At 39.4% G+C, this 23,714-nt stretch overlaps 1 protein-coding gene across 3 annotated transcripts in view; it reads left to right on the top strand.

Annotated features, from left to right (window-relative positions):
• The window catches only part of LOC108424315 (potassium voltage-gated channel subfamily H member 7), a 63,513-nt gene that overhangs the window by 30,161 nt on the left and 9,638 nt on the right, over positions 1–23,714 (top strand). For 2 of the 3 annotated variants that reach the window (XM_037539549.1, XM_037539551.1), the window contains exons 4-11: positions 2,348–2,779; positions 6,948–6,968; positions 8,013–8,227; positions 12,238–12,663; positions 16,659–17,058; positions 17,773–17,973; positions 18,782–19,036; positions 23,477–23,682. In XM_037539549.1, coding sequence (XP_037395446.1) covers positions 2,348–2,779; positions 6,948–6,968; positions 8,013–8,227; positions 12,238–12,663; positions 16,659–17,058; positions 17,773–17,973; positions 18,782–19,036; positions 23,477–23,682 — 2,156 coding nt within the window. The remainder of the gene's footprint in view (positions 1–2,347; positions 2,780–6,947; positions 6,969–8,012; positions 8,228–12,237; positions 12,664–16,658; positions 17,059–17,772; positions 17,974–18,781; positions 19,037–23,476; positions 23,683–23,714) is intronic. The other variant, XM_037539550.1, reaches the window with a different exon arrangement.

The raw sequence follows: 23,714 nt of genomic DNA on the forward strand, positions 1-23,714 counted from the left end.
AGGAAGGTTTAATCAGATATATGGATGCAGTTCTAGTTCAGCAACACATATGAAGAATCTCAGTGAGAATGCAGTTCAAGACAGCTCATTTTAGTCCCTAATTGTATAGATTTAATGGAACAAAACTTTTATAGTTTAGGGGATATATCACGTACGGATCCACCTAACTAGCTCCTCACAAACACCTCACAGGTGTTGGAAAAAGAATCTGGCAAGTAAGAAGCAGTTGTCAGTTTCATTGTGAGGTCTGCAGTGATAATACCACTCCTGCTTAACAAACCTAACAATTTACCTCTGTGGTGATGTAAGTTGAACTGTGTCTGATCTAGCAACTTTAGCTGAACAGCGAAACCATTAGCAATTAGTTGTCTGTTTCTCTTAAAGATTTAACACTGATTGTCTCTTCTGTGAAAACATAAGATTCATGAGATCAAAAATGGATTTTGTGGCCAAAATTGTACAGCACAGCAGTTGTGTCATTAGTTTGCTAACTAGCCAGGAAAGGCAAACAGGGTTTGCCAAAAAAGCTACTTTAAGTAAATGGCAAAACCATGTGATATACAACAAAGTTAAATCAAAGATTGTATGAATCCTCTGCATCTTCAAATATGCCAGTGGTAGTAAGTTAACATAACAAATGAAAATAACCATTTATAAGCTGTACATGGGCTTTGAGTGGCTTAAAATCTTAAACTAATTGAAGGAACAGCCTCACACCAGGTAGGAGAGTCTAGCTAAGTCTGTGATTGAAAGAGGAGGTAACATTTACAAATGCACATCATTACTCCCCTCATTGTTGGGGAACTTGTGCGGATAAGGACATCAATAAGACTATTTTTACCATTTTACTATATTACCAACCCTCTTGAGTTGGTTGTGATTCACTACTGTTTCATTTAATTCAATATGCAGCATGACTAAACTGAAAAAATAAGGACATCCAATGACATGAAATGTCAACTTTGGAATTAATAAGATATCTGGTATCTGATTGTGTGAAATGACAGTGACAGTGAAGAGACAGCAGAAAGTCCTGGCTATACACCTGCTCAGAGAGCTTTCCTCAAATAAGGTCTGTAGACAGTGGTCTTAGCTTTAGCTCTACTTTGCTTGGTTTTATTCCTACTTTATTTTGTAGGTGTGATTTGTAAAGAAAATGACAGGCATCCCTCAAACAGGGGGGCTGATTATACAACAGTGGCTATGCCTAACATATACTCAAAACTACACTCAGATCTACGCAGGGACAGACTTTCACCTACTTAAAAAGCATCACATTTCCACAGCCTGCTGCTGAAATGCTAGGATCAGCTTTTCATGTAAAGTAGGCTCTGTTTCTTCAACTCTTTCTGGGGTTTTCTTTAAAGAATGCAAAGCCCTATTAAAAATCTCCAGAGGGTGCCTTAGTCAATACATTTTTCCAAAATCAACAAAATGATGAATGCAGCAGTCTTCAAAGTGGCAACACATAGGGAACATTCAATACCATGGGAGTTGGTATTTTTGTTTGATCATGTCTTAATTAACAAAAAACAAAATTAAAAGAGAAACCCTTAATTAAAACTAGCTGCTAAAAGCGTCAGGAGTGAGGGCAGAATTAGGAGCAAGGTCCAGCCAGACGTGTATAATTGGATGCTAAGGAGAATGTGTTAGACTTTAGGTCACTTACTTTTGCTTCTCTGAAGGCCCTTTGATGGCCAGCATGCACCTGCAAATTCAATCTAGCCTTTTCATTCTCATGAAAATAAATAGGCTTCATTTAGCTGTAGAGTATAACTGTGATTGTGTAGTGAGGGTTTTTTCCCCTTTGAAACCCCTTTAAGGTGACTCGAGCTGGGCTAATCAGATTTGTTCTCTGGGAAGATCTTTAGAAATATAAGCCCTCTCACCTCTATTTCACTAGACCAATCTTATGCAGGATTTCCTATTTCAAGAAAGATAAAATGTCTTTGTGAATGTGAATTAATGTGATTCATGTTCCAGTTTCTTATTATAAATTATAAATAAATCTCTGTGTGCAGTGTAAATCTTTGTTCTCTTTATGTCTTTTATTGGAAATGCGCATAATGGAAGTTTAAGAGACATTACAGAAGGATGCCTTGTGCTTCTGTTCTGTGGCCACCTATTTCCTGGTTTCATATCTTTCTTTATGAAGAAACAGAATGTTTTCCAGGCGAGAGCCAAGGACATTTCCCCATTGTTCCATCTCCATATGAAAAACCTACTTTCTGCTGCAATTGTTAAAATCCATCTCCATTTCTTTCAAGGTGATTGCACAGAATGCACAAAAGCTGCAAGCTACACCTCTTGAAATTGCCTACATATTTTTTGACCTTGTCTCCTTTAGGAAAAGGGAGATTCTTCAGGTTCCGTCTGCCATCACTGAACCTGCTGGGTTCCAGCAAGCAGACTTTGCCCCAAGATGACCCTGACACAGTGATGGTGGACTCCCCGAGAGCCAGTGATGACTCAGTGGCCTTGAGGGACTTCCAGTCGCCCACCAAGGACAGCTGCAGCCCAGCCGATGCCAACGACACGCGAGCCCTAATCAGCTCCAGTCCCCACTCCTCCCCTGTAAGTGTGTCTGGGCCACTTGACCACTCATCCCCCAAGCAGCTGTGGGACCGTCCTAGCCCATCTCAGGCCCAGTCCACTACCTGCTTGGCCCAGTCCATCTCCAGAGACAGTATATGTAGCAGAAGACGGGCCTCATCTGTGCATGACATTGAAGGCCTTAGCAACTCCAAGCGGCATTTCAGGGACAGGCACGCAAGTGAAGGTAAATAAATCCTTTTACATTTTTACTCTGAAAAAGAGACTTCTGCTGCCTTGTTAAGATGCAGTGGATCCCTAATTAGGATTCCCTGCAATTTGGTTGTTCAGTTTTTAGTGTTACAACAGCAATTACCCAATCTTTGGGTAATGCACTATAAATAACTATATGCATGTTTATGATTTATTGTTTAGCTTGCTATGCAAAACTGAAATATGACAAATTATATATCTTTTTTTTTTTTACAACTGCCAGTTCCCTAGACATGGATTAAAGTCTTGAGCCAAGCTGCAGTGGCAGTTGAGAATCACCATTAGAAACTTTTTTTAGTTTATCTATTAATCCTGGGTTTTGGAGATTGAGCCCAAGTGTATGATGTGTGTGTGTGTGTGTGTGTGTGTGTGTGTGTGTGTGTGTGTGTGTGTGTGTGTGTGTGTATATACATATATATATATATATATATATATATATATATATATATATATATATATATATATATATATATACATATATATATATATATATATATATATATATTTACTGCTCAAAAAAATAAAGGGAACACTTAAACAACACGATATAACTTCTGTGAAATCAAACTGTCCACTTAGGAAGCAACACTGATTGACAATCAATTTCACATGCTGTTGTGCAAGTGGAATAGACAACAGGTGGAAATTATTGGCAATTAGCAAGACAAACTCAATAAAGGAGTGGTTCTGCAGGTGGGGACCACAGACCACTTCTCAGTACCTATGCTTTCTGATTGATGTTTTGGTCACTTTTGAATGTTGGTGGTGCTTTCACACTCGTGGTAGCATGAGACGGACTCTACAACCCACACAAGTGGCTCAGGTAGTGCAGCCCATCCAGGATGGCACATCAATGCGAGCTGTGGCAAGAAGGTTTGCTGTGTCTGTCAGCGTAGTGTCCAGAGGCTGGAGGCGCTACCAGGAGACAGGCCAGTACACCAGGAGACATGGAGGAGGCCGTAGGAGGGCAACAACCCAGCAGCAGGACCGCTACCTCCGCCTTTGTGCAAGGAGGAACAGGAGGAGCACTGCCGGAGCCCTGCAAAATGACCTCCAGCAGGCCACAAATGTGCATGTGTCTGCACAAACGGTTAGAAACCGACTCCATGAGGATGGTATGAGAGCCCGACGTCCACAGATGGGGGTTGTGCCCAACACTGTGCAGGACGCTTGACATTTGCCAGAGAACACCAGGATTGGCAAATTTGCCGTTGGCGTCCTGTTCTCTTCACAGATGAAAGCAGGTTCACACTGAGCACATGTGACAGACGTGACAGAGTCTGGAGATGCCGTGGAGAGCAATCTGCTGCCAGCAACATCCTTCAGCATGACCGGTTTGGCAGTGGGTCAGTAATGGTGTGTGGTGGCATTTCTTTGGAGGGCCACACAGCCCTCCATGTGTTCGCCAGAGGTAGCCTGACTGCCATTAGGTACTGATATGAGATCCTCAGACCCCTTATGAGACCATATGCTGGTGCGATTGGCCCTGGGTTCCTCCTAATGCAGGACAATGCTAGACCTCATGTGGATGGAGTGTGTCAGCAGTTCCTGCAAGATGAAGGCATTGAAGCTATGGACTGGCCCGCCCGTTCCCCAGACCTGAATCCGATTGAGCACATCTGGGACATCATGTCTCGCTCCACCCACCAACGCCATTGCACCACAGACTGTCCAGGAGTTGGCGGATGCTTTAGTCCAGGTCTGGGAGGAGATCCCTCAGGAGACCATCCGCCACCTCAGGAGTGGGAATCTCTTGGCACCTCACAATTCGATTCAATTACGATTCAGAGGGCTGCGATGCGATTATAAAACGATTATTGATGCATCTTGATGCATGTTTTTTTCTATACAGGATCTCTTTTTTCTCACTGTGTGACGACTTGGTACTTTTAAAGCAATGTATTTAATGATCCATAATGAATTTACTTCCATTATCTTTTATTAATAAATCAATGGAAGTGATGTAGCGAGTGAACTAGAAGGCTCTCATCTCATTCACTGCTTTTGTTTGGAGCTCATTAGACGCTGCTGCCACTCATCTGAGATAAATTGCGCAGTTACGGTGAAATAAGATCCAGTGATAATGGATGTCCACACAGCACGTTACAGCCGTCTGGCCCGTTTTCTTTAGCGATTATATAACTTGGTCATGTTGTAGAGAGTCTGGGGTCACCGTGTCAGTAAAGCGAGACGGGACATGAACAACACAGCGCAAAAGCCCCGTTTCTCAACGAACTGGTGCGCAGACTGCAGGTCACTTAGCAACACAGTCTCTCATGGCTGGTAATGAACGAAAAGGCAGAGAGAGAGTTAACTGGCTAAGACGAACATTTGGAGACAAATGGACTTATTCTCATTTATAAACGGCGCAGTTTTTTCCTGAAACGTTAAATCTGCAATGAGAGACTGTCAAACACTAAAAAGGTGTGAAGCTGAAGTCGCTTCTCTTTCGAATTTCCCCGTTCCACCTTAAATGGTTCTTAAAAGGTGGAACAGAAAAATTTGAACAAGAAGCTGGAGAATAAGAAGCGACTTCAGCCTCGTAAAACAGCCAACGATGAGAGACATTTTACAATAAGCTGCTCTACTTCTGAGGAAAAGTTTTCTGGCGGAGATGGGAGGAAAGCGGCTATAGCTGAGATAAAGCTTAAAGCAGGGCAAATTTCGTGTTTTTGTTCATAATTTTTAGCCTATACTAGGACATTACCTGAGACATACTGGGCATTAAATGTTGTGGCTCCCAATGTGGTTTGATGTTTGTTGAAAGGATAAAATGCCTCTTCTGAACATTTGGTGTTGTGACTCCTGATCTAACCTGGCTTTAATGCAGAGGGTCGAGTTTCTCTCATCCAGTTGTGTTTGTGTTATGTGCTGCCACAGACTGTCCCTGCGCTGCACTTACCCACTTCCAAGTTCCGCCCTTTGCGTTCCCTCAACTTTACATTATAAAATAAAATTTAGGAAATCGATTTTTGACGTTTGTGAATCGATTCATATATATATATATATATATATATATATATATATATATATATATATATATATATGTGTGTGTGTGTGTGTGTGTGTGTGTGTGTGTGTGTTCCTTGATGCATATGCCATAATTAATAAAACAGTAAACAGATTAAATACAAAATCAGAATAAATAAAAACTAAAACAATGTAGAAATGTAGTGTGTAGATTGATTGATTAATTGAATATAAGATAAATAAGAAACTCCTGCTTGGGGCTTTAACATAGTTTAGTGACAAAAATGAAGGTTGCATAAATGTGTTTATTCAGGTCTTAAAACATCAACATATTGCCCTGCAATGTTTCTTATATATAGATTATGTCTAGGGCTGCACAGTATATTGGCTGTGAAATGAATCCTTACTCCCTTTTAAGTGTTGTGCTGTATAGGGACGGGCTATTCAGTATAATAAACAGCATTAAAAATGCATGTATCATTAAATTAATGTGGAAACTTCCTTATCATAAACCTGTGTAAGGATTCACCAGCTACATATACAAACCAGTTACTCAAGTGCGACTGAAGTTTGCTTCTTATTCGTAGCCATACGTTTGAAAAATGTTTTCAAAAGTGCAAGGACTGGGGGGAATGTACATTGACATGGCTAGACATTTTATTCTTGGTCCATAATTGCAGCCACGTGCAGTTACCATTCAGAGTCTTTGCTGTATGAACATATAGCATCTTTGTTTTTACTGTACTGAAAGTCCACCCAAAACTTTTATCTTAGTGATATCTGTTGCTTAGTAACAAGAGACTCACAATGCACTTTGGTGTTCCTTCAGCTGATGTAGTGATCTACGGTGTTCCCTAGAGATTATGAATGCATTGTGGGAGGTTGTAGTGCCTTCAAAATCACCCTTGAATAAAATTTTCTGATTTGGATAGAAAAATAGGTATAACAACAAATAATCATTTGCATAAATAGTTTTCATAAATATGAAAACTATTTGCAGGCCAGTCTTTAGTCTGGAAATTGTAAAGTGTTCACCAATGTATTTTTGAATAATCTGTAAGCATATTGCTGCCTCAGACTATAAGATTAACCTAAATGCAGTTTGGTTGAATGTTGGACCTAATCTGAATCTGATTCCTCTAATAACTGATTACTGTTCTCCTGCATTCCAGACCATGGCCGCAGTCTGAAAGGTAACAGTGTGTTATGATGGAATGCTTTACTGTCTTGAACTGCTTGCTGCATGTATTTAAAGCAGGACAGTTTGGCAATTAGTGGTGCCATTTCAATAACTCCAGTAAAATTTTCTCAGTGATAACAGGCTCAGTCTTAAATCATCCCGACACCCAATGCTAAACTGTATTTAAAAGGGCTGGATTGGTAGAATGAAAGGAAATGCAAATACTTTCTTGCAGTCTTTGGAGGAAAGGTTGACAAGAGAGGCCCTGGTCAAAGTCTGCAGGGAACCATTCCACAGTTTCTGCTTGATTTCACTTCTCAACTTAACATCAATCCCTTTGTTCACTCAGGTGTATTGTTGGTACAATAATGCCAATACAGTGCATAGAGTAACTAGGATGTGTCTGAGGACATTCTGGTCTAGTATGGGAATTCTAGGGGATGGTGGTAAATGAGCCTACTGAGGCCTAGTGAGCCTGGTGGATGTACCTGAGGTTTGAAGTTGTTAACTAGGGTCCCGAGTGATGGTTTACTCTAAGCTCTGATTGACAGGAGGAAGTTCCCCCTCCCCATACTATTTCCTCGCATGAAATTGATGTGTTCTTAGCCTGCAGTCTGACAAGAAATCAATGCTACATGTGAATGCTCTGTATCTGCTGTTTCTCACAAATCAATCCTACCATTTTTCCTCTTTAAAAATTGTCTATCCCCACATATTTTACCCAGTTGGAGTTTCACTACTTTCACTGATTTCTATTTGTCAAAACCATGTATGCCATTTTAAAGCATGAACACATGAAACATGTCAACATGATTTGTATTTTTATGTGGAATAAACATATCTTTTCAATCTTGTAAGTTTTTAAATAAGTCAAGTTTTAAATGGTGCCATGCTGCACTTTCCTGTTGTTTGTTCTAGTGCAACATTCAATTTCCATTCAGCACCATTCATTAGGTGCTGTGCAGCTTGTACAGGAAAAGCATACTTTAAGAGGCTATGAGCTGCATCTCAGTGCCTTTTAACAGTGTTTCTAATTGAGCTGCTTTCTGTCCTTCAGGTCCTTTTAACCATCTCAAGTCCAGTCTGCTGGGCTCCACCTCAGATTCCAATCTGAACAAATACAGTACCATTAACAAGATTCCCCTTATTGCGCTCAACTTCTCTGAGACCAATTATGACAAGAAAGTCCCCTCACCTCCTGCCTCTGAGAAGACCATTATTGCTCCCAAGGTCAAAGACCGTACGCACAACGTCACTGAGAAAGTCACACAGGTGAGATCTATGATGTTATAGCACACTGCCTTACCCAAATGTTGCTTTTTCTGAATATGTTTTTGTTACTTATTAATATGTTAATGTTACTTATAGGTGTTTTTATTTGTTTTCATTAATTTTATTTGGAGAAATTGTCTCATTCTCTTGGCAGATAAGTTTGCTTGTTTCGAGCATTATTTCTGGAAACACAGAACTTTTTCTGCCAATAGCATGAGACAGTTTCACTAGGTAGAATTGTTAAAATTGCTTTAAATTACATATACAAAAAATTAAGAAATAGGTTTAATATACCTTCCTCTTTCTGGGTAGGATGGCCCACCCAAAAAGAGCAAGCTTAGTAGTCTTCCAAGCTCACTCTGAGTCTAATGACATTGCAGTAGTGGCAACTGAGAAAGATGTGACTGTCTTTGTTATTTGGAAGAAGCTTGGTGGATCCCAGCACCCCAGCATATATATATATATATATATATATATATATATATATATATATATATATATATATATATATATATATACACACACACACACACACACACACACACACATATATATATATATATTCCATCTGGACATGGTTTCCTCAAAACAGTTTAAGCCTCTTTTTCACTGCAGGGCCAAACAGTTATTACACTAACGTGAACTCATGTGACCAATTGCACCAATACGTCATCCCACGAAACAGCTCTGTTGCACTCATTGGCTAATTGTGTGAAGAAAGCTGTGCTGGCCATGGTTTGTAACCATTTTCTGCCATACAATTAAGAATCATCAATCGGTTCAATGTAGAGCAGCAGTGACAACTTATTACATATATAGAACAAAGTTGCTGAGCAACCATCTCTGTTTTTTATTCAGCATTGTAGATGTAACTTAACAGCATGTCAGTGTGAAAAAGAGGCTGTAACTGGTCACACGTCAATGTGGAATGGACTAATACAGTTGTTTTAACCTGTACAATGCTTATAATGCAAAAGATGCTTATGTGTTTTATATATATATATATATATATATATATATATATATATAATATTTTGATTTATCGCAAGTTAAGTGCTGCATGATGTTATTGCAAGGCCAATAGTCTACTAAACCAGGTAAAACCTTTCAGAAAATTGTGTGCAAATGTATACTAATAAGTATAAAGCTTAACCCTGGAGATATTTAGGGTGAGAGAGTTTTTAAAGCAAGCCTAATTAATTTTCTCTAAATTTGCTCCATATACTATGGTCTTTTCCAGTACCGCAGTCCCTTCATTCTTTCTTCCAGTATTCAACATCTATCTCTCACTGTCTCTCTCTCTGGCGCTTGCAATGCATCAAAAAACCATCCGGGCATGAAGATGGATTTCCTACTGCTGTGAGGAAATATATGTCCCAGTATTGGCAAAACAGAATTCGATAGTGCTATGGCAGCCTCAAAATGTGAGACAGTGCGAATTAACCCTCCTTCCTCAACCTTTTTTTTGCCTCGCCTGCAACTCGAAAATTAGATTTGGGTGCTTGCTCAGACGCACGATTGGCTCTGAGGGTAGATAACTGCTGAAAGTGTCCTCCAGTGAAAGTCAGAGTCATTGTGCAGGCTCAGGGGTGTTGGGTTAGAGCCCCACTCACATGTACCGCTCTCATAGACAGCTGGAGGAGGAAATGAGAAACACTTAAGACATTGACAGCCCATCTAGAAAAACACAAGTGCTCACCTCGAGGAAGCCCAGGCAGCTCTTGTTCCTCAAGTCTTTCTTGCTTGAGGATTCAGTCATTTGGCTTGTCAACCTTTGAGTGATTCTCGCATTACCTCACTGCACCCAACTGTGTGTGTGAGAGGCAGATAAGAGGAAACAGATCTATTCTTCAGCCTTTTCTGATCAGGGAGAAAAGTGCTGAGGAGGCAACGCAAAACAGTCTCCCCGTCATGCTGTCATGATGGCTAATGAAGTATTAATCAGGCAGAGAGGCCTCATTTGCTGTCTGTCAGTGCCGATGAGAGCCACAGGAGGTGTGCGCATCCATTTGTGCATGTGTGTCTGAATGTGTATATATGAGCTCTCTGCAGGCTCGGTCCCAGTCACACACACTCCCTTGTCTGTTCCAGTGTCTTTTAGAATCAGAACAGGACTTTAAATCTTTTTCATTTTGATAGTATGGCTATTTGATAGTAACTGCTTCTTTGCTGACCTTGTAAAACAAGGAATGTTGAGGCATGGAAAAAAAAGGAGTACATATCCTACTACACTTCCTGGAGGCATTGTAAAACTGTTGAATGTCTAGCAAAAACATGCATGGTTCACCGTCTCAGCCTTTTTCAACATTGTGAAATCTCAGAAATCATATTCTAGAGGTCTCCTTAGACACAAAGGGTGCATAGTCAGTCCCTATTTTGAAAATGATCATCATACGTCCGTGCACTGCAACCCACAGGGAAGAATGTGCAAACTCTGAAAATCAAAGGTGACCATCAAGTCCAATCTGACAGAGCAAGTTTTCTCTCCATAACTCCCAAAATGCCCAATCAAATCACAGTGTTTAGCACCACAGCTTTTTATCTGGTGGTTTTGGTTTCTTCTTTTGTTGATCAGTGAATAGGAAGTCCACAAAAAGCAGCTAATGCAGGTGAAATGAGATTGAAGTACAAAAAGATTGCAATCTTTTGAATTAAGCAGCCCTCATAGACTTTCAACTCAGAATATTTTTTGGTCAGTTTTGTAAAATCCTGTCTGCTCTATGCCCTTGAGCAGGCAACTTAAACACAGATCAATCCAGCAATAACCCGAGATGAACAGCTTGGACACTTGCTCTTCTAAGGAGTTGTGGCAGGGCCTGAGAATATTTATATTATGTTTTTGAGCTCCTTGAGACTGCGTGAGTAAAATTTGGAAGATTTGTAGTTAGCATTACTGACACAATGAAACCTTGCATCATAAGAGATAGGAATGTGAATCGTGTCTGCAAATAGATTTGCAGTGATGGAGCGATATAAAATAAACTGAAATAAAGGAGAGGAGAACTTAACACTGGTTTTTGCTTAATAACTTTTACTATTTGAGCAAAATTTTATATAACCAACAGCTCTCTGCTATGAAATAAATATGAACTTTATTTTGAGCACCAACCATTTGTGAACAATTCAGTCTGTGGCAGGAGTGCAAATGTTACAGCTAATCCCTTAGGTGGGATTAATTGTAACAGACTGAAGGGCTTGTTGTAACAGTCTGTGTAACATCTGGTAAATTGATGTAAAACTATAAAAATGAATGCAGTAAGATTATATGTTGTTTTAACCAGGCATGTTTGCCGAATGAAGTACATAAAAAAATAAATGCATGCTTAAGCATGATTAATGAAAATGACTGTAATAGACTCTGGTAAATTTATTTCTGTCTACATCCATAATAAGAATTGAAATATATTTTGTTTACTCGACATTTTTAAATGTTTTTGATGAATCTATGCATAAAACATTCCAAAATTTTACTGTGCTGAACTTGGACTCTCATTGTTTGCTATAGGAGGCTTAGTTTTAATACTGAGTTACAACAAACCCCAAAAAGTTGGTTATATGCTTTAAAATAGTGCTGTATTACAGCCACCAAGAAGTTGAATAAAGTTATCTAGGTGTGATCAAAAATCTTCATGCCCTGCTCTCCCCATGATGGGTATAGGTACAGTGTACTAAGAGCTGCCACAAAGCTTTTCAGGGAAATATAGAGAATGTCATTTAGTGCCTTGTGATATGTCAGTTGTCAGTTGTTGGCAATTAATTCCCAGTTACAAAATAGTTAAGTTTTAAAAAGTGTCTTGTTTATTGTTTAGGTTGAATTACAACATGTATTCTACATGTTTTTTAATTATTTCACTTTGATTTACATTACTTCATCTATTATACTATTATCTATCCAGTTGTGTTGTTTAGGGAGTGGCCAGTACAACTGATCTGATGAACAGCTGAAGTTCACATTATTATCTACAACTCTCATTTGATATTACTGTAACCTTTATTTTTTCACTGTCCAGGTATTGTCACTGGGTGCAGATGTATTACCAGAGTATAAGCTTCAAGCTCCACGGATAGATAAATTCACCATCCTCCACTACAGCCCGTTTAAGGCTGTGTGGGACTGGCTCATACTGCTGCTAGTCATCTACACGGCCATCTTCACACCCTATTCTGCTGCTTTCCTGCTCAACGACCGTGAGGAGCAGAAGAGGAGAGAGTGTGGCTACTCCTGCAGCCCACTTAATGTGGTGGATTTAATGGTGGATATCATGTTCATCATAGACATCCTTATAAACTTCCGCACCACATATGTGAACTGCAACGAGGAAGTGGTCAGTCACCCAGGGAAGATTGCTGTGCACTATTTCAAAGGGTGGTTCCTCATAGACATGGTTGCCGCCATTCCCTTCGACCTGCTCATCTTTGGCTCAGGCTCGGATGAAGTAAGTAATCACTTAAAAGGGTTTTCTATTTCTGTCTGCTCCTGCAATCAGTTTATTGATTATATATGATAAATCAGTCTCAGAAAGTACGTACAGTGCTGTACAAAAGTCCACGCTACATTTCTTTAATTTGTAGGCAAAACATCCATTATTATATATAATTTTTCATTTTTCATAGATGTTTCTAAGAGGATTAGATATAACACCACCAAAACTGTCACCATCAGATTAAATGTACTTAAAACTTTCATCTTTGTGAGATATGAGAAAAAAAATGTGTTGGGATGTGTCTGAGGATGTCAAGAAGTTGTCGATGATGACAACCAATTTTAGAAGTGCATATTTATTTGAAAAACTGAAAAGAAGACACCTGAATAGAATAAAAGCTTTAATAAAGGCAAAAAGTGGGCACAGTAAACACTAAGGAATTAGATGCTGCATTTAATTGCTAGGCGTCTGTGTAGCCTTCTGTTAAACATGTGTTTTCTGCCTTTTTTCTAACGCTGAAAAATGAAAAACATGTGTATTGGCCATATTGGCAGCAAACCAAAGAAATCAAGTGTGGTCTCTGACTTTTGCACATTACTATTTGTTTATTTATTTATTTATTTATTTCTCACAGCAAGGTCTTATATCCCTTTAGGATCAAGGCCCACTCTGTTTATATTCACTAAATGTAGTCTTACTGCCATGAGCTGCTTCTTAAAAGCTGAATGTATTTGTCATGGTCTGAGAGGGATTAAATCTTTTTTCCTTGCTTTTTTTTCTGAATGGTATGTAATTCAGAATCCATTTATTTGGATTAATGGCTTACCAAATGGCGATCAATGATGCATTTAGATGAGGAGAGGGAAGCCAAGCCGTTGTTTGTGCAGCTTAAAGGCCACTGGCAGACTGGCCGGCACGCTGGCATATCCACTTGCTTATTTGCATGGGAATGTTTCAGCAGTGGCTTATGACGAGCTACTAGCACATCAGCCTCAATCAGCATTTGGATCCAGCTTTAGAACGTGCACCATGCACAGCTTTTTGGCTGGCAGTGAATGAATACATCGAAGTAGTATTACGTATCTTTATTTAGGTGTGAATGAACGTCAGGAAGTCAGATATTAATTTCTGCTCTTATGCAGTCTCATTTAAACACTTTTTAAATCCACATTTTACTCTTGGAGCCCTGCTGCTTTCTCTTTTGTGCTTTTCTCATCTTTGTGAAAGTAATTGCACTGTTGAGCAAAACTCCTTGGCAACCTCCATCGAGCTCCAACAGTGAAGATTGCCTGAAGCCTAATTAAAGAAGAAGAATTCTGCTTCTCTAATTCAGAGCAGATCCTATTGAGAAGTGGTTTGAAGCGACACCTTCAGTTACCCTGACAAATGCCTGATTCTCTGTTTAGCTAGCCAACCCAGGCTCAGTGGAAAGGGTAATTGGAGACTATTTGGAAGCGTTTACTTTATTGACTAGGCGAGAGTGAGGCAGTGGGATTTATCTGTCGGGGACTGTGAGGAGTAATGCATTCATGCTGCTGCCCTTTGAGAGCCTGCCTGGTATCTAGGAGAACAATGACCCAGGTGCTTACGGGGAGGACTGCATGTTGCTGCTGCCTGCTAGCCTCATCTGTCAAATCTCCTACCACAGATTGAAACCTCCACTTTGTTGTGCTATGCCCCCACTTTCTCCTACATCCTCTAAAATGAACAATGGCAGTTTAATGGCTGTAATTGGATTGAGGGAGAAGGTCAGGACACTAATATGAATTGTTTATTGATGCTCCATTGAGTTTTAGCTCTATTTGCTGAATAGGGCTTGCTGTAACCCTAATCTTAAAAGTAGTATGATTAAGCATACTGTAACTCAAATAAACAGTACTCATCCATGTGTATAATGTACTGTACAATACAGTGTGCAGTTATAACCCAGTCTGCCTATTTAAAATGGGTTCAAATGACAAACTTAAAGTGTCCTAAATGAGGAAAGCCCATTCTGGCTGGACTGGTTTTGGTTTGTCTGCATTGTGTGCATTTGTTTTTGTGTCTGTGTCTGCAATTGAACAGATGGGACTGTGGCGCATGTAGGGGTGTGTTTTGTGATTGTTTGTGTCTGTGGCTGGGGAGACAGGGCTGCTGTGCAGCCTGTGGTCAGTGCGCTGTGTGGTTTGTATAGTAGAAAAAGAATGGGTCCTAGACAGATGGCAGGTGGTTTCAGGACATGTCTCATTTACAGCATGAACATGAAGTGACTTTATGTCTATAATTAATACTATCTTTATTTCTGTAATAAAGATAGTATTAATTATAATATAGCACTGATATGTCTTGTATGTGTAAAGACCACTCCCAACACACTATATCACATAGTACACATAATTAAAACATTTCCCAAGCATGTAAATATGAGCACCAGTTCACTGATGAAAATGTTTTGGTTTCTCAGTCGCGCTGGGTAACGGTTCATGCCATCCTTATAAGCATATATAACTCTGTAACTTATAACTGCAGAATCACTGTGCATCACTGTGGGCAGTAGCTGCTAATGAGCTTTTAATGGCTTGCTCGTGACGCATCATACTACGCAGCATACTTTGTCTGTTAGCTCTCTGCAGCTCAAATTGAAGATGAAAACACAGACTGCTCACTAACACACTGTCAACTCTCATATGCAGGCTAAACTTTAGCGCCAGACTTAGCCTTCCAGATGAGCACTAAAAATACCCACAGCCCTTGTTCACTCTGTACAGTCACCGTGTAATTGCCAGGTAAATAAATGATCTCCTGCCAGGGGCTAGTTTAAAGTGTAGCAGGAGCCTTGTAAACTCCAAGGGACTCATTCACAGGTTTTACTGAAAGAGGGAAAGCCTTCCACAAATGAGAATTTATGTATGCTCGCCTCTGCAGTGCTGTTCATTGACCCATGACCTGGCTGCAGTCAAAACTTGCTGAGTTGAAGATATCTTAATAAGAGTGAAAGTAGATCTTATTACCAGTGCTTCTCATATGCTGATTTCTTTCAATAGCCTTGGTATTGCTGGATTTTGCTTAGATTGCGCTGGTCTCTAGTGGTAAAGCACATGCACAGCAGTGCGTAATGGGTCATAATTTAACATCATTATGAAACAGTTAATCAGTGCAGCAATTGCTCAAAAACATTAATATAGAAATAGGCACCAGAAATGTGACCACTAGGCAAATTAGTTCACATAATACAATATGTCTGAGCATATTTGCATCCCTTTCAGTTCCCCGTAATTGTGTATTGTTGATATCAAATAAACAGAGGAGGTGGAAAAGATTATCTTGGGCTTTAGAATCACAGTGTAAGATGAGTAGTGATAAATTAATTGCATGTGCTGTTTGTTGTTTTGTATTCTTATTTTTCACAACGCAGGATTCAGTGGCACAAATTCTGCAAATTCAGTCCCACCAGTTCAGTTTGCCTCTTGTATTGTGATAAAAGCATTTCTGTGAGGGATGCATGATTGGAATTAGCCAAGAATGGGCAGTTTTATTCCAAATACGCAGTCAGCAGTCAGCCTGTTTATTTTAATTTGGCTGATCTGTGTTGCAATATTTTCACAAATATAACACGGCAAAATGCACTCATTTAAATGCTGCTGTTACATCTATACTAAAATATCTTCACATAATTATGCATGGCTTATAATTTTGATCATTTATTTGATTTCATATTATTAAATAGGCAATTAATTTTTTTATTCACAAATATAAAATGCCAGTTTGGCCCATTAAAGTGCAAATGGTGTTATTTATATTGTGGCTAATATATTATAGTTAATAGAAAGTAAGGGAAGTGTGCTAGTGTATTTCAAATGTTCATTTATCCCACATAGTGAAAGCTTCAGGTTAAAAATACCAATATAATGGACCAAAAAAGGCATATTGACCAATTTGTGTGTAAAGTCTGGCATAAAAAATTCTGATCAGTGCATAATTACAGTTTTTATGCATTCCCTCTAAAGCACTATTTCTCATGTTTTTAGACAACTACTCTGATTGGCCTGTTGAAGACGGCCCGGTTGCTGCGTTTGGTCCGTGTTGCCAGGAAGCTGGACCGCTACTCTGAGTACGGCGCAGCAGTGCTCATGCTCCTTATGTGCATCTTCGCACTCATTGCTCATTGGTTGGCCTGTATCTGGTATGCCATTGGCAACGTGGAGAAGCCTTATCTAAAGGACAAGATTGGCTGGCTAGATAATCTTGGGGTGTCAATTGGAAAACGGTATAACTACAGTGACCCCTCCTCTGGACCCTCCATAAAGGACAAATATGTCACAGCATTATATTTCACATTTAGCAGTCTGACCAGCGTAGGATTTGGCAACGTCTCACCAAATACCAACTCTGAGAAGATCTTTTCTATTTGTGTGATGCTCATTGGATGTGAGTATGAGTATGAAGCACCATGAGCAAAGAACAATACATGTGCTATACAAAATTATCTTATTCATATGATTTACAGGCATTACTGTAATATGAACATGTTACAAAAATCCATAAAATACATGTTATACAGCAAGGGACAAGTAACTTTGTGTCATTACAATTGCTTTATACTGCATCTGAGAGACAATGCATTTATGAGACAGTATTAATAATATTTAGGGTAGTGTTATTAATAAACTGTTGATAATGTATGTATTATTAATACATAATCAATACATGTATGTTAGGCATAACAGTACACTCAGCCGACAGTTCATTTCAGTTAAGAATACTAGTTCACAATTTGATATTCTCACAATATTTTGAACAAAATTTGAATGAAGAAAAATGACTGTAACCATGATGTTGCTAACTAACTAAAGATGATAGAGCTGGGAGACAGGAATGCTGGAGTGAGTTGTTGATTGCTAGTACTGATTGTTTGCGAACAATGCAATTGCATTAGATAGCATAGTTGATAGAACACTCGTTCTCCATAATGCATTGTCACGTCCCCATGATGCTCATCGTCACAGTTTTGCATTGCAATACCACAATGTCACAATTCACTGTTGCACCCCTAATGCATATATATGTTTATTTATTGTATGACATTTTCAAATATATCATGGTCATGTGTAAGATAACTCTCGTCCCCTCTGTCCTGGTTAGCTCTAATGTACGCCAGCATCTTTGGGAATGTGTCGGCCATCATTCAGCGGCTGTATTCAGGAACAGCGCGCTACCACATGCAAATGCTGCGGGTGAAAGAGTTTATCCGCTTCCACCAGATTCCAAACCCTCTCAGGCAGAGGCTGGAGGAGTACTTCCAGCATTCCTGGACCTACACCAACGGCATTGACATGAACATGGTGCGTTTGAGTCAGGGGAGCCCTCATTCTCAATAATTTATGAAGTGAAATTGAGAGCTATGCTAAAGCCATAACAAATCTACTATACATTTAAATTTGCTTCTCTTTGACATGTGCATAGAATAAAGGAACTGTGTGAGAATGTGCATTTGTGAGCGTGCATACTGAATGCAACACCTGTCTCTCTCCTTTTTTGCCCCATATGAAATGAAATGACCTCATCACCCTGGGACGAGCAGGAGGTATTTATATAAACACAAAAATTTTTTATAGTCATTGTTATTCTCGTCCCCTCTGCTGCCTGTTATGTGCCAGCTCTGGACTCTTCCTTCGTAGAGCACCTTTTCATCTTGTTTCATAATCTTATTTCATGTGCTGCTTTCAATTAGAATTCCATTTCAGTTGTGCAGAACGCAGATGCATCTGCTTTGATGTTTCAACTAAAGGTCATTTAGAACAAAGACCATTGCTTATATGTGAGATGCTTGTGAAAGAGGAAACATAATATTAATATAAACATAATGTATAACATTTTGAGGCTACTAGATAGTTCAGCAATAGCACTTTTTTCTCTATAGTTGTCATATTCAGCTTCTGTACATTTAACTTTTGATGTCTACCCAATTTAGTGTTAGCAGCGAATTTGTAATTAGCTGAAGCTGCTGTATGTAGCAAAATGCACTTAAAAGTATCTTTATATATATATATATATATATATATTTTTTTTTTTTTTTTTATGTGTGTTTGTGTGTGTGTGTGTATCGTCATCAAAGTTAAACCTTCATGTTTTTCTCTATTTCCCTCTATCTAGGTTTTAAAGGGCTTTCCTGAGTGCTTGCAGGCAGATATATGTCTCCATCTGAATCAAAGCCTGCTACAGGGCTGTAAGGCATTCCGGGGGGCCACTAAAGGCTGCCTGCGGGCTCTGGCCATGCGCTTTAAAACCACTCACGCTCCCCCAGGAGATACACTCGTCCACTGTGGAGATGTCCTCACAGCGCTCTACTTCCTCTCTCGAGGTTCCATCGAGATCCTGAAGGATGATGTTGTGGTGGCAATTCTGGGTAAGTGGGTGCTGGGTTGTTTGATTGGGGTGTTAGGGAAGGTTTTTCTGAAGTGATTGAACTGACACACTGTATCAGCAAAACAATGGTGCCACATTTAAAAATGGCTGCGACAACATATAAAGAAAAAAAAGTTTGATTATTTCTATTCAATATTTGATTTAAACCTTTTTCCCCAGTAGTAGTGTTTTGGAGAACCCTCAGTTGATCTACACAATATTTTTTTTTCTTCAATTAAATTGATGGAAATATGAATGATTTATAAAAAAAGGAAGTGGATTTTTTTTCGAAGGTGAGCAAGCAAGTCAACCTTTGATGACCTTTGTATTTGCATTGCATTTATATGCATTATGAAGAATGGGCTTTACACATTCAAGAAATATCAATACTATGTTATGATTAATACCACTTTATTGAAGAAATAAATATGTGCTTTCCGTTACACGACAGCTCAGATTCTTTTTAAGAACTCATTATGTCCAAAATTGTTATAGATTGGCATTTTGAAATTAAATTTTTCATTTATAAAAGTGTATTGTTGTGTTTAAATGCTAGTTAAATGCAATATATTGATATAAAGAAGTTGAAGTTTTGTTGTCTGTTTTATCTCAACCTAGCCTTGTTGTGGAGAGATGTGAATTGTTTTCACATCTTCAGAGGTTCTCTTCCTCCTCCCCTCATTGCTTACTAGCAGCCTAGCACAGTGTTACTCAGAAAGCCAGCAGTGTCTTATTTAGTCTGAAAACAGAATTATAGGGGAAAATATTTTATTTGATTATATTAATTAAAATATTTGAGTCAGTTTCCACAGAGACTGAACACCTAGTCAGAAAATTGTGGCAGGGCTGCGTCTAAGGCTGTTGTTAACAAGTTCTCTATAACTGGTGTGTGCCAGTCCAGTGTGTTGTCATTCTGATGTCACTTTCCTGATTTGCCTAAAATGAATTTGCACAATGTAGACATAAGTGCACTCTTTGACAGACAGAAATCCAGAGGAACTATAATTAATATCCTCAAATTCATGGGACTATTGATATAAGAATATTGACTGATAATATAATTAGAACAGTGGTGGAATAAAGGTTAGATATCATTTACGCATCACTGTATTAGAGTAAAAAAGGTGTTTTCTGTTAGCTGGAGCAAACTACCTCATAGTGAGTGCAATCTTGCATGTAGTAATGGAGCATTGCAGTGGATATGTACTAAGGCAAATCTATAACAGCTGGAATGGATCGTGTGCAATTACTTCAATAAAGAAATAAATACATTTTAAAAACACTCAAATGCTATGTAAATTGGTGAGTGGAACTTTAATACCAACTGTAATTACATATACATTTTCCCCACAGGTTAATAATTCAGAAATGATTTGAATGTTTTTTGTTTGTTTTTTTCTCACTTTGGCCATGCCTTCCTTAAATGAACCTGGCTTTGTCAGCTTGAACATGGCCTCTGATTATTCTCTTGGTGGGTCGCTTATGTATGATAATTAAGATTGCACTACACGTAAGTGCTCTTTAACACATGGATGTAAAAAGCTTGCACAGTGCCATGCTTTTAGTGCTTTTTCTAATGGCAATTTTGCATTAACAAATCACTCCATTGTGCACTATTCTGTGCTTCTGAAACAGAACAGCACTAACATGAATATTTAAATTTTCCCTGTTTTGTCTCAAGTTTTATTTGACCGGTTTGACATTTAAATAATGGTAAATTGGAACACTGTTAGGCTGTGCTGTTGCGACATTTATCCCACTTAGTCCTGTGAAGGTTTCTCGGCCTGGAGATGATGTTTACCACTGTGGGGGTGTGGCTTGCAACTGCAGAATCTGTATACACAGACTTCCACAGTGGAAAGTAATGTTCTCAAACACCACAACGCTTTGGCCAAGTACAGATGATTTTTCCATGTTGCACATCAGAAGGGTGACTGTAATTAATGGACTGTTTTTTGTGTCAAAACACATTTTGAAACCACACTCAAATATCACAGATATGCCCTTGAACTGGATGCTGGCTTTTTATGAATTTTTTTTAACAATACTTTTGAGCCCAAGCCTTCAGCTTGATGGTGAAGGGCTTCTGACATTTCTGTTAAGTGGCTCCCCTCCAGTCTGTTTGGTTTCTTCAAAGAGCAGAGAGAGAACTAGCTGCACAAAGCTGGAAAGGGCTTTTTATAGCAAAGGGTGTGAAGGGTGAAGGCAGCAGGACATTAGACTGAGAGAGAGAGAGAGAGAGAGAGCGAGAGAGAGAGAGAGAGAGAGAGAGAGAGAGAGAGTGAGTGAGTGAGTGAGTGAGTGAGTGAGTGAGTGAGTGAGTGAGTGAGAATGAGAACAACAATAGCTGACAAAGAGTGTGATTTAGTAGCCTTATTGAGCTGTTTATTCTATCCAATCTCCAGCCCTGTAAATGCTAACTCTTTTAGTTAGGTATCAATATTGACATCAGTAATTAGCAAGTGTGTTTCCTCATAATGTCAGAGGCTCAGCATGTGTTTGGCTGGTGAGCCATGCCCTGCCACCTTTAAACACACTTGTTTCTCACCCAATGAAGACTTGCCCTGCTGACTGGCTGACATAATTAGGTCACATGCAGTAGGCATAGTGTTGCTCTGCTCAAAAAACCATACTTTTAATATGACTAACCATTTAAGTTGTTCAGGATGTTAAATAAGAACCCCCTAATAAAGAAAGCTTAGCTTTACCCAAAATGGCCCTTAAATATGAGACTTATTATGTTACTATAGCTGGCATCATAAGCTATTCTTTCTTTGCAGGTCTTTTCTGACACCTGGGGTTGTTTTTGAACTCCAAGGCCTTTTCAGCAGGCTGTGGAAAGGTATCTGTTCCCAAATGAACAGCAGTCATTTCAGAAACTCTGACCATTTCACTTTAAGGTCACCTGAAGCCACAGAGTTGCACAGTCAGGTCTGCTGTATGTAAAGTATAATGGCTCTTGGGGCTTGACATTTCCCTGGCACTGGCACCAGCACCACTGAGATGCCTCCCATACTGTAAGGTGCCCTTTCGACTGCATTCACCACACACGACTGTTTTGAATAAGAACAAATTTCCTTATCTTCTTTGTGCATTGTACAGTGCAATGCGAACAGTTGTTTGAAAGTACAGCCTAAGGCATTTACAAAGTGAGAATGAATTAAGCTTGATTATCAAAAGTGTTTCTATTCCTTTTGAAGCAAGAACAGCAAAGCCTGTCAGTCACATATGATGGTGTGTCTGTGGACATCAAAGTGGGAGCGGGCAGCAGGCCAGAGAGTGTTTAAATAATGAATGAGAGGAGAGGAGTTGAGAGGAGAGGAAAGGAGGAGAGAGAGGGGCCAGGCTGATTTTGGGCCTTGTTTTCCAAAAGCATGGTAGCAACATGGTCACAGTAAGATGGCTGAGTCTCAGTCTGGCACAGGCTCTCTCTACCATCTTATGATGATCGTCAGGCTGCTACGCTTTTGTGAAACAGGACCCAGATGTGTCCTTATAATCCCTGCAGAGAACGAGCTCTGATAATCCGCATACACAGAAGTTGGCCTGGATTGACCCAAAAATGTACACACCCACACACAGACAAAGATGCAAAAGTCCAAAAAATACATATGTCATTCATTTTGTCAGCAGTGACAAAGTTTTCCATTTTTAGCAGACTCTGTGCACATAACGGCAGTACATTGTGTGGAGACTTCCTTAAATTATTTCCAAGGATTCTTAGAAATTCCTAAATATATTCCCTCAGTTGGTGTTTTGATGGTGGTGGTGGAGTGAGCTGTCTAACATGTCAGTCCAAAACCTCTCATAGGGGCTTAATTGGGTTGAGATCTGGTCACTGTGAAGGCACATGACTTACATAGCTTTCACACTTATCAAACCATTCAGTGATCCTTCAGGCGCTGAGGTTAGAGGTACTATCATCCTGGAAGAGACCCCTCCCATCAGGTTTGAAATGTTTCATTACAGGATGGTGATCAGTCTGAATAACTTTACCTCTAAGGCAACAAGTGGACCCAGACTACCCCAGCAAATGCCCTCCAAAGAGTCACCTATAGAATAGTTTAAAATGGTAGGATGCTATTTGCTTAACTGTATTATGCAGTACTCCTGCCTAGAATTTGCCCTCGTTATGTTTATTCAGGTCTTTGTCACTATTATTTGCCAATCATCTTCACTTACGCAGTGAATTATAGTTACATTGAAATTACATTCTTTATCAACAGGTTTGCTTTTCCATTTATTTTAATGTCAAAATATTGTGCTGTATACACAACAATGAATTAAAATCATAATACAATATCTTCTCCAACTTACATGTGGTATTTAAAAATTGGTCAGAAATTCCGAGCCGGTTACAGCAGCAGGGAAAGATGCACTTTTAAGGTCTGTACTGGGTACCTAGGGTTCATTTCACTGAACATTTTCCTTCCCTTATCAGGAAAGAATGACATCTTTGGGGAGATGATCCACCTGTATGCCAAGCCAGGGAAGTCCAATGCAGACGTGCGGGCACTGAGCTACTGTGATCTGCACACCATCAACCGAGAGGAGCTGCTGGAGGTGCTGGACATGTACCCGGAGTTCTCTGACCACTTTCTAACGAACCTGGAGCTCACCTTTAACCTGAGAGATGAGAACGCTAAGGTACGTTTCTATCAATGTTGAGTAACTCACCT

Source organism: Pygocentrus nattereri, chromosome 6 (assembly GCF_015220715.1).
Source record: "Pygocentrus nattereri isolate fPygNat1 chromosome 6, fPygNat1.pri, whole genome shotgun sequence".
Taxonomy (NCBI): Eukaryota; Metazoa; Chordata; class Actinopteri; order Characiformes; family Serrasalmidae; genus Pygocentrus; species Pygocentrus nattereri.